This window comes from Gorilla gorilla, chromosome X (genome assembly GCF_029281585.2).
Source record: "Gorilla gorilla gorilla isolate KB3781 chromosome X, NHGRI_mGorGor1-v2.1_pri, whole genome shotgun sequence".
NCBI lineage: Eukaryota > Metazoa > Chordata > Mammalia > Primates > Hominidae > Gorilla > Gorilla gorilla.
The window spans coordinates 29,515,052-29,530,722 of record NC_073247.2 but is presented as its reverse complement, the minus strand read 5'-3'; the positions used below and the strand labels follow the sequence as shown (position 1 = coordinate 29,530,722).

Here is a 15,671-nt window from a genome sequence, read left to right as displayed (position 1 = left end):
AGAGTGAATGGAGATGGTATGGCTTAGTGAAAGAAGTATGGGCTCTCAAGTCAAACAAATCTGAGTCTGAGTTCAGGCTTACCATTAAACTCTCCATCTGTGAAATGAGGATGATCGTTTCCTATTGTAGGGCTATTGTGAGGATTATTAGCAATCATGCCCCAGATATAGTGGGTATTCAGTATAAGATACACAGTGTGAATTCTCTTTAGCTCAGACTCAGTTAACTAACTTTGGAAAGAAAGACATGGGTGGTATTCCAGTTATCTATTTCTGTGTGGCTTAATACAACTGTCATTTAGTTTGCTCACAGATCTGTAATTTGGGCAGAGCTCAGCAGGAGGGCTCATTTCTAGTTCACGTGGAATCAACTGGGGCATCTTGGCTGAGGGCTGGATCCTCTGCTTCCAAGATGGCCTGTGCACATGTCTGGCAAGTTATTGCTGGCTGTTGGCTGGGAGCTCAGTGAAGCTGAGGACTAGGAACCTCAGTTCCCATGTGGCCTCTCTACATGGCCTGAGTTCTAAGGATAAGAGAGAGGGAGAAAGAGAGAGAGTGAGAGCAAGCAGGCAGAAGCTCTGTTGCCTTTTGTCACCTATCCTCTGAAGCCCATAGTGTTACTTGCACCATATTCTCTTAGTCAAAGCCCACCCAGGATCAAGAGAAGGGGACATAGGTTCCATCTGTTGACAGAAGAGTGGCAAAGTTCTGGAAGAACTTGTGAGATGAGAAACATTGCTGTGGCCATTCATGGAAAATGCAATCTGCCACCAGGAGTTTTCAGCTTCTAGCTTAAGGCTTTGGACTTGGAACCCATAGGGAAGTGATTTCTGAGGTTTACAGAGTGTCATGGGGCCGGGCGCGGTGGCTCACGCCTGTAATCCCAGCACTTTGGGAGGCCAAGGCGGGCTGATCACGAGGTCAGGAGATCGAGACCATCCTGGCTAACATGGTGAAACCCCGTCTCTACTAAAAATACAAAAAATTAGCCGGGCGTGGTGATGGGTGCCTGTAGTCCCAGCTGTTCAGGAGGCCGAGGCAGGAGAATGGTGTGAACCAGGAAGGCGGAGCTTGCAGTGAGCCGAGATCGTGCCACTGCAGTCCAGCCTGGGCGAAAGAGCGAGACTCTGTCTCAAAAAAAAAAAAGGGTGTCATGGGCACCATGTGCGACATGGAACCAGGAGGTGGGGGACATGAGTTTTAATCGTATCACCACACAGCAGTCTCCTCTTACACAAAGCACTCACCTGGAGCCCTGGACTTGTCATTTGCAACCAGATGATGCCCTCTTCAGCTTTACTCTTCTCCAGTTCTCTGAGACTGTGAGGTCCGGGCACTGTCCATTCCAACTCCGACATGTCAGCCATGGCTGAATCAGTGCTTCTCCATCCATCTTCTTTTCACATCGGAATTGCTAGAGGAGCTGTCAAAAATGCAGATGCCCAGGTTGAAATGATCAGGGGTGGGATCTGGACATCAGTCATTTAATTTAAAAAAAAATTTTTTTAGAGATGGGTTCTTGCTGCATTGCCCAGGCTGGTCTCAAACTCCTGGCCTCAAGTGATCCTCCTACCTAAGCCTCCTGAGTAGCTGGGATTTGAGGTGCTAGCCACCACGACTGACTACATCAGTAATTTCCCTGGGGGTGATATTAATGTGCAGCCAGGGTTGAGGATCGGTGAGCTCCGCCATTGTGTCCATCTAAGTGTGTACAGGAAGTCAATCAAAGGAACCCAAGTGTAGCCATTGCTTTTCGTTCCCCTGTCACATCCTTTTGAGCCATCTATGAGACCAGCCACAGAAGAGGTGGACAGTTCTATGCTCGCAGACTTCTGTCTGCCTCTGGGGTTTCCCCTGAGCCCTAGCAGCCTGCTCAGCTGTCACAGGAAGAGCCCAGGAGTGCAGGGGAAGTAATGGCCCAGGAGCAAATGTCAACTGTTGGGGAGGGAGACGTGGATCAATGCCCCAGTCTCCAACCCTTCCTAGAGACAATTCTAGAAGGCATTCTCTATGCTTCTCAGAGGTCTCTTTGGACTTGAGCTCCCACTGTCCACAACAAACACCCCAAACTTGGCTTCCATCCTTCCCTGTCTCTTTCTCCCTGCCTCCTGGGATTACCTCCCAAAGAAAGTACTTGCACTCCAGTCTTGATCTTAGGCCCTGCGACCCAGAGAACCTAAACTAAGATGCCAAGTGATCACTGCTCAATTGTGAACTGGCAAAGAGTGGTGTGAACTAAGGGAAATTGGAAAAACTGCTCGCCACAGCCAAACCACTGGTGCACGCACCCCTGCCACCTTTCCAGGCGCTTCTGCACTTAAAACTCCCACAAGGGACTCTTGCTAACCCATACATGACAGATGCTTTGGTGAGAAGGAAAGTGTCAGCTGGCTAGCAGCAGAATCACTCTAGACACTAGTGGGGTTGGGGAGGAGAGGGTTCTTTCTTCACACTATCTTTTCTGGAGGAAGCAGAGATAACCCTACAGCAGGGGTGTCCAATCTTTTGGCTTCCCCGGGCCACATTAGAATAAGAAGAATTGTCTTGGGCCACACATAAAATACACTAACATGATAGCTGATGAGCTAAAAAAAAAAAATCACAAAAAAATCTCATAATGTTTTAAGAAAGTTTATGAATTTGTATTGGGCCACATGTGGTCTGTGGGCTGCGGGTTGGAGAAGCTTGCCTAGGGCATGCATTCTCAATGGAGGCGCTATCATCCCCATTGGGGTGGAAAGTTGGTTCTTGGTAGCAAAACAACAACAACAACAAAAAAAAAAAAAAAACAACACAAAAAACGCTTATATATGACACAGGGCCAGGACTAGGATGAGGCAAGTCAGGGGCCCAGGGAAGAAAATATTAAGGAGACAGCCACTCCCAGGGCTGTGGATGTCCGCATATGGATAAACATATTAACTCGCTAGATGGCAACGAGCCTGTGCATAAAGAGATGAAAAGGATCAGGCAGAGGCAGAAAGTGTTGCAGTTTGAAATAGACTGGTCTGGAACAGCCTCTCAGAGAAGGTGACATTTCAGTAAAATGTGTAGGAGGCTCTGGAGCAAACCAAGGGGCCTTCTGGGGGAAAAGTGTTCCAGGCAGGTGGAACAGCAAAGGCAAAGGCCCTAAGGTGGGAATATGCTTGGTGTGTTGGAGAAACGGCAGGGAGGCCAGGATGGCTGAGTGAGGGGAGGGCAGGAGAAGATAAGGTTGGGGTAGAGAGCTGTCTGTTTCATGGAAATGTTGGGGCGATTCCATTGAGTGAGGAGCACAGGTATAAGGCCAGTGTCATCAGTGTCCAATAAAGGTGAGTCGGCCTCCCGCTTTCCCCACCCCCAAAGCGCTAAGCAGCATTTACATGTCGTCAGACTGAAATAGCTCTAGAAGCTACCAGCCTTCGGAAGTTACACCAATCACTTCGGAAGTGAACGGAAATCATGGCTAGCATTCTAAATGAAAAGCACAGCCATGACGCTCCATTATCAGCACGGGCCAGGACCAGCAGCGTAGATTGCTAGCCATGTGTCTAGTTTCAGAGGCACTGGGAAGGGGGAATGATCCCCCAGTATCCTCTACTGGTCAGAAAGTTAATTTCAAGGCTCTCATTCTTCCTAAAGTGCACATCCCTCCTGGTGGAGCACGGTGGACACCCAGTAGGTCAGTGGCCCTTCCTTCTCTTCAGCCCACAGCCCAAGATGAGAAGCGGCCTGGTGTAGTGAAGCTGGAGAGCCTGCCTCACATCCTAGTCTGCCCTTTTACATGTAATCTTGGGCAAGTTACTTGACTGCTCTTTTCCTCCATTTCCCTATCTGTAAAATGGGGATAATGTACCTCATAGGGTTGTTATGAGGGCTAAATGAGCTAATATTTATGCAGTGCCCGGTCATATAGTAATGGTGTATAAGTGCTTGTTAATTAAAGATAGACCCCCCTTTGGGGCTCTAATCTTCCCAGGAAAAAATGCATATGAACACACATTTGCATTTTATTTCGGGGCATTTATGGATGCTCCAAAATGCATCTCGCGGACCCTTGGGGAAGGGACAGTTCATAAAGCCCTGAGAGAACCAGGATGAGTTCTGGAGGGATCAAGAGCCAGGGGGATGGGTGGGCGATACTGTGCGAAGGCAGGAGAAAAGCAAGAATTGGGGGCTGGGGGCTCAAGAACACATTTCACCTTCTTCCCGTTCTGGCCAAAGCCCACCTAGAACTGCTGATTGCTTGCACTTTGGGAAGTTCCATCAGCTAAGAGCCGAAGTTTTTTTTAATGATGTCATTATTAATCGTTTAATAAATACATTATGTAAGAGTACTTATTGAGCAGTGTCCCAGCGCGAGTAAACATGTTTTGGATATGCCAAATTAGAAATGTTTTCATTCAGTTTTGGGGGTTATGTAGTAAACTCTGAAAATGCCGTTCCTGGAAGAGTGTCTGTTATCCCAAGCCCTTAAGAGCCAGTGTAATAACAACAAAAATATTGTTCTGTTTGGGGTTCCCATATAAGAGTGCCTAGGCGTGGTGGCTTGTTTTTAATTATCTCTCTATGGAACAGTAATTCAATCCAGAGGAGGACTGCCACCAGATTACAAGTTTCAGTCAGGTTGAAAATATTCATGCAAGGAGAGCTAGTTGTAATCTTTTTAGATCCACTCCCAAAAGATTAAGCCTTTTTCTTTCCCATCCAACTTGGGGAAGAATGTGGTGGAAGTAAATACTCATAGTATTACCACAATCATAGGTGTAAGACAACCATCTCACATTTGAAGTCTTAATATCTACCACAGTGTCAAATAGCAGGGAGAAAAATGAACACTTCAGAAACACCCAGACATGATCTTGCATAACTTTGGTGCAGGTAGTTTATTTGGGAGGTAATCCCAGGAATCAGGAGTGAAGGAGCAGGCATTAGGAAAAGAGAGAAGGGAGAAGGCATTAAGAAAAGAGGAAAAGTCATTAACAGGTATGTTATTGAGGTCACCACTGTAGGCAATGGGGGCTCACAATGGCTGACTTTTTAATGCTGTTTTTGATATGTATTTGGGTGGACATTTTAGCATACATTTGTAAGACCTGTTAAGGCATCTGTCTGCTGTGATCGGCAGCTATAACTACTCCTCCAAACTTTGAAATCTGAGTCATAGTCATCCAAGAAGTATTCTTGAGTCTTTCCTCTGTTGACTCTGCATTAGTCATTTTGCCTTGTTACTTTCAGATCCATTCCCCATCCTTCCCTTACTCTGTATCACAGGGACCTGACCCCTTGCAATATCTTTCATGTCTCCTTGCCAACTGGCTTCCAGCTAGGTTCGGCCAGTGGGTGGCAGTGACAGGAGATTGGAGTGCAAGAGGAAAGGGGAAGTCAGGGTATTTCTCCCCCTCTCTCGGTTTGGCTGGCATCTCTAATGGGGGCTGTGCCTCTTCCATGATTCCAGTCTCACTGGACAGACGCCCTCCAACATCCCGTGGCCTGAACTCCTGCCTTGTGGCTCTGTTCATCAGTATCTGGTAATATTACCTCCCTCCTTTGCTCTTCCAGAATCTTCCTGCTGTTGCTCACCTCTGGATTGCTCCAGTTCTTCATCTTTGCAACATTTCCCTGTGTTACATTCCTGCTCTTGAACTACCTGTCATGGGTTCCCAACTGATCTCTGACTGACGGAGATTTCTTAAGGATTTCATTAGTCATTGCAAAAATATTTTAGGACATCAACCACAAACAAGACACTGGACTAGATTCCTGGAAGGTAATAAATAAAGCATCAAGCAGCTTAGCGTCTAGTTGGGTAAACAAGGCACACAGTGGAAAAGTTAAATGACATCTGTCCAAATGCCAAGTGAAAGAAGGGTGTAGTCAGTGAATACTTGAAGATATAAAGAGGAGAGAGCCAGCTCCATCAGCTTTTGTAACCAGGGCATGCTTTAGAGGGCCAGGGAGCCGACATAAAGGGGTCATCTCCCAAAACTTACAATTTTGTAAAACAAGGTGAAAAATTGGAATTTTATTTGAAATTTCCTGATTTTTAAATGTTGGTGAGTAATTCAAATTTTCAATAACTTGGAGCTGGGCATGGTGCCACTCCTCTGTAGTCCCAGCTACTCAGGAGGCTAAGGCAGGAGGATCACTTGAGCCCAGGAGCTTGAAACCCCCATTTCTGAAAAATTTTTTTTAAAATATCCAGGTGTAGTGGTATGTGCCTATAGTCCCAGCCACTCAGGAGGCTGATGTGGGAGGATCCCTTGAGCCCATGAGTGGGAGGCTGCAGTGAGCTATGATTGTGCCACTGCACTCCAGCCTGGGCAACAGAGCAAGACCCTGTCACTAAAAGAATAATAATAACAAAAAACTCCAGCATGATTCCCACTATGTAGACAAGATAAAACTTGTTTGGAGGCTGAATTGAGACTGTGGGTGTACAATTGGTGGATGGATTACTGTATGGGGGAAGAAATGGGATGCAAAGAATGTTAGGATTCCTTCCAATTAGAAGGTTCTAGGGTTCTAATTTTTCACCCGGGTATGAGGCAGTGACGGCCTGGGTATGGAAGGGGGCAGTGAGCATGGGGAGAAGGGACAGATGAGAGAGAGATTAAAGAAGATTAATAATGAAACCCTATGGCCAGGCGTGGTGGCTCACACCTGTAATCGCAGCACTTTGGGAGGCCAAGGCAGGCGGATCACTTGAGGTCAGGAGTTCCAGACAGCCTGGCCAACATGGCAAAACCCCGTCTCTACTAAAAATACCAAAATTAGCCAGGCGTGGTGGCAGGTTCCTGTAATCCCAGCTACTCAGGAGACTGAGGCAGGAGAATCACTTGAACCCGGGAGGAGGAGCTTGCAGTGAGCCGAGATTGCGCCACTGCACTCCAGCCTGGGCGACAGAGCGAGACTCTGTCTAAAAATAATAATAATAATAATAATAACACCCCCCATTTCTGTATTCGATTATGGTCTACAGAGTTTGTCATTGGAACTGGGATAGAGTAGAGCCTCAGAGGTTAGGCTCAGAAGTCAAACTGCCTTCGTTCAAATCTCAGGTCTACAAGCAATGATCTGTGAGGCCTTGAACAAGTTTCTAAACCTCACCCATCCTGTTTCTCAAGCACTAACAAGGAATGATGTTAATGATATCACCTACCTCTTCAGGGTCGAGGAGTCCTTCTCATGGCATAACTCTGACCCACTCTTCTGCCTTCCTCTTCCACTTTTAAGAACTCATGGACTAGATTGGGCCCACCCAGGTAATCCAGGATAATCGATCCATCTCAGGATCCTCAGTGTTCATCACATTTGCAAAGTTGTTGGCTGATTAAATAATAAAGTATGTTTGAAGTCCTTCAGGTGGTAAGCCTGGATCACAGGAAGCGTGGATCAGTTTTTGCTATTCCTGTTATGCCATGTACATTCTCTCTTTGAGAATCCTTGCAACAGCCCCATGCTACAATGAGAAGACAGCCCAGGATGCAATGACTGGATATGGAGGTGGGAGTTCGGGATGGGGAGGAGTCAGGAGCAATGGCCAGAGAGTTAGCATCTTGGTTTGTAGACTCGACTCTCTTGTTAAAAGTAACTCTTTGTTTCTGGGCTCTTCACTTGACCCCTGTAGGATTTTCTCTCTTGAAGGGCGGTTCCTTGCAACTCATTCTCCATAATTTAGGAAACTGGGTTTCTGAGTATGGTGGAAAGACTGATGGCTCCCCAAAAATGTCCACATCCTAAAATCCCTGGAACCTGTAAATATGTTACCTTACATAGCAAAGGGAACTTTGCAGGTGTGATTAAAATGAAAGACCATGTGATTATCATGGACTACTTGGGTGGGCCTAATAGCTCTTAAAAGTGAAGAGGAGTCAGAGTGATGCCACCTGAGAAAGACCTGGCCCTGTCCCATCATGGCTGACTTTGAAGATAGAGGAATGGGGCATAAGCCAAGAAATGCAGGGGGCTTCTAGACTCTGGGAATTGAAGGAATGGCCCTCAATGTATTGCTAGCAAGAAAATGAGGACCTTGGTCCTACAACCACAAGGATCTGAATTCTGCTTATCCTGAATAAGCAGGAAATGGATTCTCCCCTAGAGTTTCCAGAAAAGAATGTGGCCTAGCATCATCAGCATTGATTTTAATCTGGTGAGACTCCTACTGGACGTCTGACATGCAGAACTCTAAGATAACAATTTTGTGTTTGAAGCCACTAAGTTAATGGTACAGCAGCAACAGCAAACCAGTACTGAAGTTTTCAACTTAAATGTTTGGCGGGTGTTACTGGCAATACTTTTGAGTTCAGGAACTGATCAAGGGTGGAAATGATGTGGGGTGATGAGGGATGAGTTCTTGGATATACTGAGTTGGAGAAGCAATGACAGCAAGACATTCATATGGCAGTGCTCGAACCACACTTGGCCATGTGGGATTAGAGTTTAGAAGGTAGTGGCAATAACTGAAAAAAAAAAAGTGCCTGGGAGGGGATGTAGGGAAAGAGACTCCATTGATGGGGCCAGTTTCTTGAGTTTCCAGTTCGTCTGGCTCCATTTGGCTTCTATTCTAAGCCAAACTCCTGCTCATCCTAATTGGAATATATGGACTTTGTTTTAAAAAAATCACTAGGGAGTCATACTGAGTAAATTTTATAGACACGGCACCGTAATTTTATTTATTGACTTAAATTGAGACTTCCATAAATGAATAATGCTTGAAAATTGGCTCTTTGTAGGTTCCAAAGGAAAATCTGAAAATTTTAAATGTTTTTCCTTTCTTTGTTTATGAATCTTTTTAACAATGGAAATGTTTTGTCTCCTAAGAGTGGCATGGAGCTCAAATATATGACTCACTGGATATGACGACCACCTCTTTAAGTTGTAACAAATGGGAAGTGAGTTAGGAGAGGGCCCAAGAGAAACATAAGCTGATCCTCAGAAAAGTGTAAGTCCTGTGGGGATACCTCTAGGTTGGACCAAGAGTGAGGTGGAGCATCATAATAAGAGACAGAAAAAGTGAATAAATGTTAGTGACTGAGCAGCTGGGTTCCTAAAGGAAAAAGAAATGCCAAAAGAAAAAAGCAGAGAAGAATCATTTAAAAATCTCTAGCTTTAATTTACTAGATTCCCTCCCTTCATCAAAGTAGACCGCTGTCTTTCCTGTCGGGAGTTACTGAGAGCCCTGTACATTTCATGATGAAAGAGACCAGCCCTGGGCTGGTCCAACCCCTCATCTACTTTTTTTTTTTTGAAACAGAGTTTGGCTCCGTCCCCCAGGCTGGAGTGCAGTGGTGTGATCTCAGCTCACTGCAACCTCCGCCTCCTAGGTTCAAGCAGTTCTCATGCCTCAGCCTCCCAAGTAGCTGGGATCACAGATGTGCACCACCACGCCTGGCTAATTTTTATATTTTTAGTAGAGACGGGGTTTCGCCATGTTAGCCAGGCTGGTCTCGAACTCCTGGCCTCAAGTGATCCTCCCACCTCGGCCTCCTAAAGTGCTGGGATTATAGATGTGAGCCACTGCGCCCAGCCTTATCTACATTTTGATCAAGTTTCAGCTCTTGATTATAAGCCTACGCCTATCAAACTCAGGGATGGAGGACCAGTTTTGTGAGTTTCCCAGAAAACTTCCTTCTCTGCTCTGGCTCTTCTCTTACCCTTGACTTGTCCATTTTTTTCTAATAAGTAAGAAAGAGGTGAAACTCAAATCAGCCCCCTGTGTGTACACAGCTGTGGTCAACAGATTTGGCAGTGGAGAAGGTTGGAACTATGGCCATCCACCGGGCAACATTGTCAGTGAAGCAATGTTAGCCTCTTTTGCCCCTCGACGTCACTCTCCATCCCTCTTCTCTGGTACCTAACTCTTCCCAGGTGCCTTCATCTTGCTCCCCGCCTTTGCCAGGTGCCTGCCCTTCTTCACTTTACCTGCCCACACTGACAGGTGTCATTCTGAGGGTAGTCCATATTGAATGTTGATTTTACCTAGGGCTTTCCCACGTTGCCCAGTGTGGTAGCTCTTTGCTAGATGATCAGATGAATTCACCCAATTCAAATGAACTCATACTAAGATGTGAATGACTGATGACCCCTTCAGTGCTCCCAAAGGTATTTTTTCAATTAACCCTTTCAGGCTGGGCATGGTGGCTCACACCTGTAATCCCAGCACTTTGGGAGGCCGAGGTGGGTGCTTGAGCCTCAGGAGTTCAAGACCAGCCCTGGCAACATAGTGAGACCCCCTGTCTCTACAAAAAATAAAATAAAAAAATTAGCCAGGTGTGGTGGTGCGTACCTATGGTCCCAGCTATTCAAGAGGCTGAGGTGGGAGGATCACTTGAGCCTGGGATGTCTGAGGCTGCAGTGAGCCACAACTGCACCACTGCACTCCAGCCTGGGCAACAGAGTGAGACCCTGTCTCAAAAAAAAAATTAACCCTTTAAAAGCTAACTCAACAGATTAGTGGAATATTAAAGTAGCATGAGAGATACAGAAGAACAGAGACTAAGGAAGAAGTAACTCCAATTAAATTAGGGCACCAAAGCACCTAGCCACTTGCCTACATTTGCCTTGTTGGCTGCAGGGTTATTGGGGAACTTGGGCACTCATTCAGTCCTGCTTTCGAGCCGAACTATGATTTTAATTATCCCAGAAAACAATCAGTACCCTACCATCATTTCAAGAAAATAGGCTCCTGGAGGCTACCAGGTATGTTTCACTGTGCAATGTTAGTTTGCAAACATACTTATTCTTTCCTATTAATTGTATCTCAAGGTAACATTGTAAAAATATCCCTTTGTAATTAATTTTTTTAATGTATAAGATAACACCCCATGTGGGTCAGTATTTGGGGATGTAACACTTCTAAAGGGTAGTATAAATTGGTCCAAGTTTTCTCTAGGGCATTTTGCAAACAACATTTATGGAATTTCTGAAAGAAATAGCCACATATGTATGTAAAAATTTAGCCCAAAGGATTTATTGCAGCATTGTTTGTAATCATGAAAAATCATACACACCAAAATGCCCATTAAGAGGAAATTTGTTATATAGATAAACAGTACATACAACAATTGAAGTGCTATTCAGCCATCATAGATGGTGTTGTGGAAAATTGTTTAATGATATAGAATGACGTTCATGATATATTGTCATGAGAAAAATCAAGTTATAAATATTTTTGTGTGATATAATCCTTATACATATACATACATATATACATATAAACATATATGCATGTATCTGTATAAATGTAAATATATACACATATAAACATATGCATATATCTGTATATATGTAAATATATATACACACATAGAGAAATAATATATACTAACATGTTAATGTCATTTTTCTCTGAGTGGTGAAATTATAGATGGTTTTTATTTTCTTCTTCTTGCTTATCTGTAATTTCTAGTTTCTCCAATATGTATGTATTATTTTCATAGATAGAAATATAGAATTACTTTTCTTTTAAGAGATCTGAGCATTTTCCCCAAATAAATAACTCAGCAGCTCTTCTAGTTTGTAAACCCAGAGGTGTCTGATCTAGCTTAACTCGTAAGAAAGAAATGGCTTAATAGATATAACGTCTGTGCTCAAAAGCAGCACAGTTAATGGAAGTTTAATTTATGCAAACATACACGTTAAAAAGTATTGATTAGGCTGTTGAAAATAATAGTAAATTAACATACTGCCCTCTTTTGGTAGCTATTTGTAATTCAGCTTACGTTCACTTCCATTAAAGATGTTAATCTCCTACAAATGTGTGCATAAATTAAACTAATTTTATCTTATTTTTTAAAATAAATTTTATTGTGCACATTTGAAGTTTATAACATGATGGGATGGAGTACATATGGATAGTGAAATTGTTACAGTAGTGAGGCTGATAAACATTCACATACTTTTTTTTAGTGACATGAGTAGCTGAAACCTACTTATTTGACAAAAAATCCTTAATATAATACAATTTGATTGATTTTAGTCCTCATGAAACTAATTCTGAATCACCTCTTTTCCTCAACAGAAGATACTGATAATTCCAGTTTGTCACCACCACCTGGTAAGTTGTTTTTTTAGAACTCTGGGGAATTTCAGGAAAATATTATTCTGTAAGTTCTCTATGAAACATGGCATGTAGTCAGGTACAACAAAATTGTTTTCCTCCAAGAAGCTTAATTAGGTCATTAAGCCTACACCTGAAAAATCAATGCAAGCATAGACCAGAGGACAGTCATATTGATCCGTCCATATTGCTGGACAAAGCCAGGCAACAAATCACAGGGGACTAAATTGTTAGTTTTCATTACAGTAATTACTTAAGTTCATCAGTTATTTTTAGTATTCTAGTTCACAAGTCTCTTGAAGAGTATCAGGAACATAAACATGCCAGATGTTTTTACATTTAAGGGAGGAGATGAGATGAGATGTTCACTTAAATATACACCCTCAGTACCTCCACTGAAAGGATATTTTTCACTAGGATTCTAAGGGCCCAGCACTCACTAGAATGGGAAGGCAAATACATTAGAACCCAGATTGGCAAGAGCCTGGAACAGAACCTGAATTCGAGACGCTAGCTGGAATGGGACCTTAGGGATAAAGTGACCCAGCCCTGTCCATTAGTTGATGAGATAATGAAGCCTGGAGTGGCTGAGGAACTTTTCTAAGATCACACAGCTCCTTGCTCCACATCACACAGAGGCAGCACATGGCTTCTCTGACTCCTACTTCTGTATTCTTTTGGGTACACCATCTATTCCAGAACAATCTTTTATGATGGGGAGTGAGTCAACTCACATTCTTTCTGTAGTTGTGTGCAAATGAGCTTCTACTGTTATTGATTCATTATTTAAATCCAATTAATCACAATAGCTATACTTCTCATGCACTACTATGTATCTGGAAGCCTTCAGACGTCTCCTCGTTCTCCTCTCAGTCTTCCAGCATAGGAAATATTCGTGTTATAGATGAGGAAACTGGGGCTTGGGGAGGATAAAACATGCTCGTGTTCACACATTCTCTGGAACCAGATGACTTGAGTTGTAATTTGGCCACCACTTTCCTGCCTTCATTCCTAGCTGTGTGGTTTTGGGCTAGTTCCTTTAACCTTTCCATGCCTCAGTTTCCTCTCCTGTAAATTGGGGAGAATAATAGTAGCTGCTTGTCGGGTAGTTGTGAAGACGGAATGAGATAACACATGTGCCAGGCACAGTGTAAACCCTTGGTAAGTGGTAACTATTATTTTTACAAGTTTTTGAGTAATGGGGCAAAGATTCAAACCCAGGACTGGAGGCCTCCAAAGTCCAAGTTCTTTTGATCTCGCCAACTTGCCTCCTAGTTGTTAAGCTTCTAGGGCACAATGAACCACTATATTTTTCTTCCAATAGAATAGTCCTCAGCAAACTGAATCATGGTAATATCTGCAAAACCTTGTTTGCATAGAATAGGGAATGGGGCTCTGGGGGGACACACTGGGTCTAGTCACAGCCTGGCTTGTGGGTGCCCTGGGGGAGAGCAGTGCAAACTGGAAGGTAAGAGCCAGTGTAGCATCAAGGGATGGATGGGCAGCGATGCCCAGAGGTCTCTTCTTTGCACAGTGTCACCATTCATCAACATTCGGAAGAATTAATAGTCATTCCTTAAAAACTAGTTGTGGCCAATTATTTTGTTCTGCCCCAAGAGCAAAAAGGATTCTATATCTACGCTTTGAATCTTATTGCTCAGGAACTGTCTTACTTCTCAAGAAATATCCTTGGTAATTTAAGAAATAAATAAATGTAGTAAATGACAAAATATGGAAACAATAATGTGGACAGACAGGGTGTGTGTGTTTCAGCCAACACAAGAGCAGTCTAAAACAGGCCAGCCAAAGTGCTTTGACACACCCAACTTTTGTCCGTACCAGCTGAAAATCAGGCTCCCTACTGCAAAACTTATTTTAGTTATAAAATGTTGGTGTTTGCTTTTCCCATGTTTAGGTAGAGGTCAAGCCATTGAATCTTTTAAATATTTAAATATGCAAAATGTGTGTAGTAGGTTGACTTCTTAGCTTAAGTGGAGTCATTCCACAGGAAATTTATCACTTGATTAATTGCCTTAATAGCAGCCATATTTTAAAATAACTTACCAGGAAATCTGGTTAGGTAGTACAGTATTGAGTGGTAGCAATTTTTTTAATCCTAAATTTACTGTGGGAAGATTTGCTAGGCATCACTGTAACAGAATGGCACCAGCGTGCCAATATATTTCATGATTGTAATTCGGCAAGTTATTTAAAATGTTTTCTAGAATGCTCTGGCTGAAAAATTTTTAAAGTAGTATTTCTTGTATTTTGGTCTGGTTCCTAATCTTATTTCTATAATATTCCATAAGTAGTTAGCAAGCTTTGCAATCATGGGTCTCAGGTTCACTCATCTTGGGTTCTTTTTCTACAATTCTCTGATTAAATTTTATACTCACTGAGCGCTTATGGGACATGCAGATTTAACTACAACTTGGTCTGCTAGTGTGTTTTCTACTTCTTTTCGTAATTATATCTCAAAAGTTTTAATTCTTTAAAATTTGACAAATAATTGTTTCAAAATATTTATTTAATTTTTTTTTTCTCCTGCAGCTAAATTATCTGTTGTCAGTTTTGCCCCCTCCTCCAATGGTACTCCAGGCAAGATTTTGAAAAAATTTAAACCTAGATTTAGTCCAATTTGTTAAAGTTTTGTTTTAATTATATCTTTGTATTGTTTTTCTCCTCGGGACAAAAAGAGGTTGAAACAACAAGCCTCAATGGTAAGAATTTTTCTGAAGCAAGTGAAAATTGATAACCCTTAATATGAATATAAGTATAATGAATGGTGTTGAAGGTTTCCATTTCTAAATTATTTCTGAATACGTCGAGTAGTTTCAAATAACCCAAAACAAAACTTGCCAACCCTGGAGAGTGACCTAAACTTTCTGGTTAAATGATAACATTCTTACAGTCATGGAGGGAAGAGAGCAGTCCACCACTCTAATTGTTAGCTAAAAATACAAGAAATATCGATCACATTTGGAATTCTCCATTCCCTTGCTGTCCAACACAATGCCAACAAGTTTTACACGACAGATTGTTTAAATGTGAAAAGCACATCCAGTTATTCAATATGATTCAGCATGGATTTGGAGGCACAGTGTGTTCAAAGACAGCCTTTTTACAGATGATTTGATCAATTTTTAAACAGTATGAAATGGGAAAAAAATGGCTTCCCCATCATGCTAGAGAAAAGGGCAAAGAAGTGGGCTGTATTCAAGGGAAGGGGGCAGAGCAGTACATTCTGTTCCCTCCAATAAGTGAACAGAATGGGTAGACAGCCTTCCTTCCATCTTATTGCGATGAAACCCCAACACTTTTCACAAGCCCTTGGTTAAAATCAAATCTCACCATATGGTTGGTGGCTAAGGAGCTAAACAATCATAGATGCAGCTCATACTGATCAAAACTGGTTTAAATTCATATTTGGCCCAATGGGAAGGGACAGATGTTATCATTTTTATGTGCAGTTACTTCTCACAGTGAAAATAATATCTTCAATTTAGCTTTGGTGCAGTTTTTGGATCCCATTTTGTGTGTGTGTGTGTGTGTGTGTGTCTCTGTGTGTGTGTGTGTGTGTGTTTTAAGTATGATGTAATAAATGCCTTTTGGTTTTTTCCTAAAATTTCAT

The 15,671-nt window shown here is 42.7% G+C and overlaps 1 protein-coding gene and 1 long non-coding RNA gene across 9 annotated transcripts in view; one reads left to right on the top strand and one right to left on the bottom strand.

Annotated features, from left to right (window-relative positions):
- LOC129530107 (uncharacterized) overlaps positions 1–15,671 on the bottom strand; it is a 72,855-nt gene that overhangs the window by 4,861 nt on the left and 52,323 nt on the right. The window contains exon 2 of the long non-coding RNA XR_008675655.2: positions 1,248–1,423. This is a non-coding gene — a long non-coding RNA (uncharacterized lncRNA). The remainder of the gene's footprint in view (positions 1–1,247; positions 1,424–15,671) is intronic.
- ADGRG2 (adhesion G protein-coupled receptor G2) overlaps positions 1–15,671 on the top strand; it is a 134,097-nt gene that overhangs the window by 71,325 nt on the left and 47,101 nt on the right. For 3 of the 8 annotated variants that reach the window (XM_055376705.2, XM_055376710.2, XM_031005796.3), the window contains exons 4-6: positions 12,002–12,037; positions 14,591–14,629; positions 14,737–14,760. In XM_055376705.2, coding sequence (XP_055232680.1) covers positions 12,002–12,037; positions 14,591–14,629; positions 14,737–14,760 — 99 coding nt within the window. The remainder of the gene's footprint in view (positions 1–12,001; positions 12,038–14,590; positions 14,630–14,736; positions 14,761–15,671) is intronic. The other 5 variants (XM_055376707.2, XM_055376711.2, XM_055376704.2 and 2 more) reach the window with 2 other exon arrangements.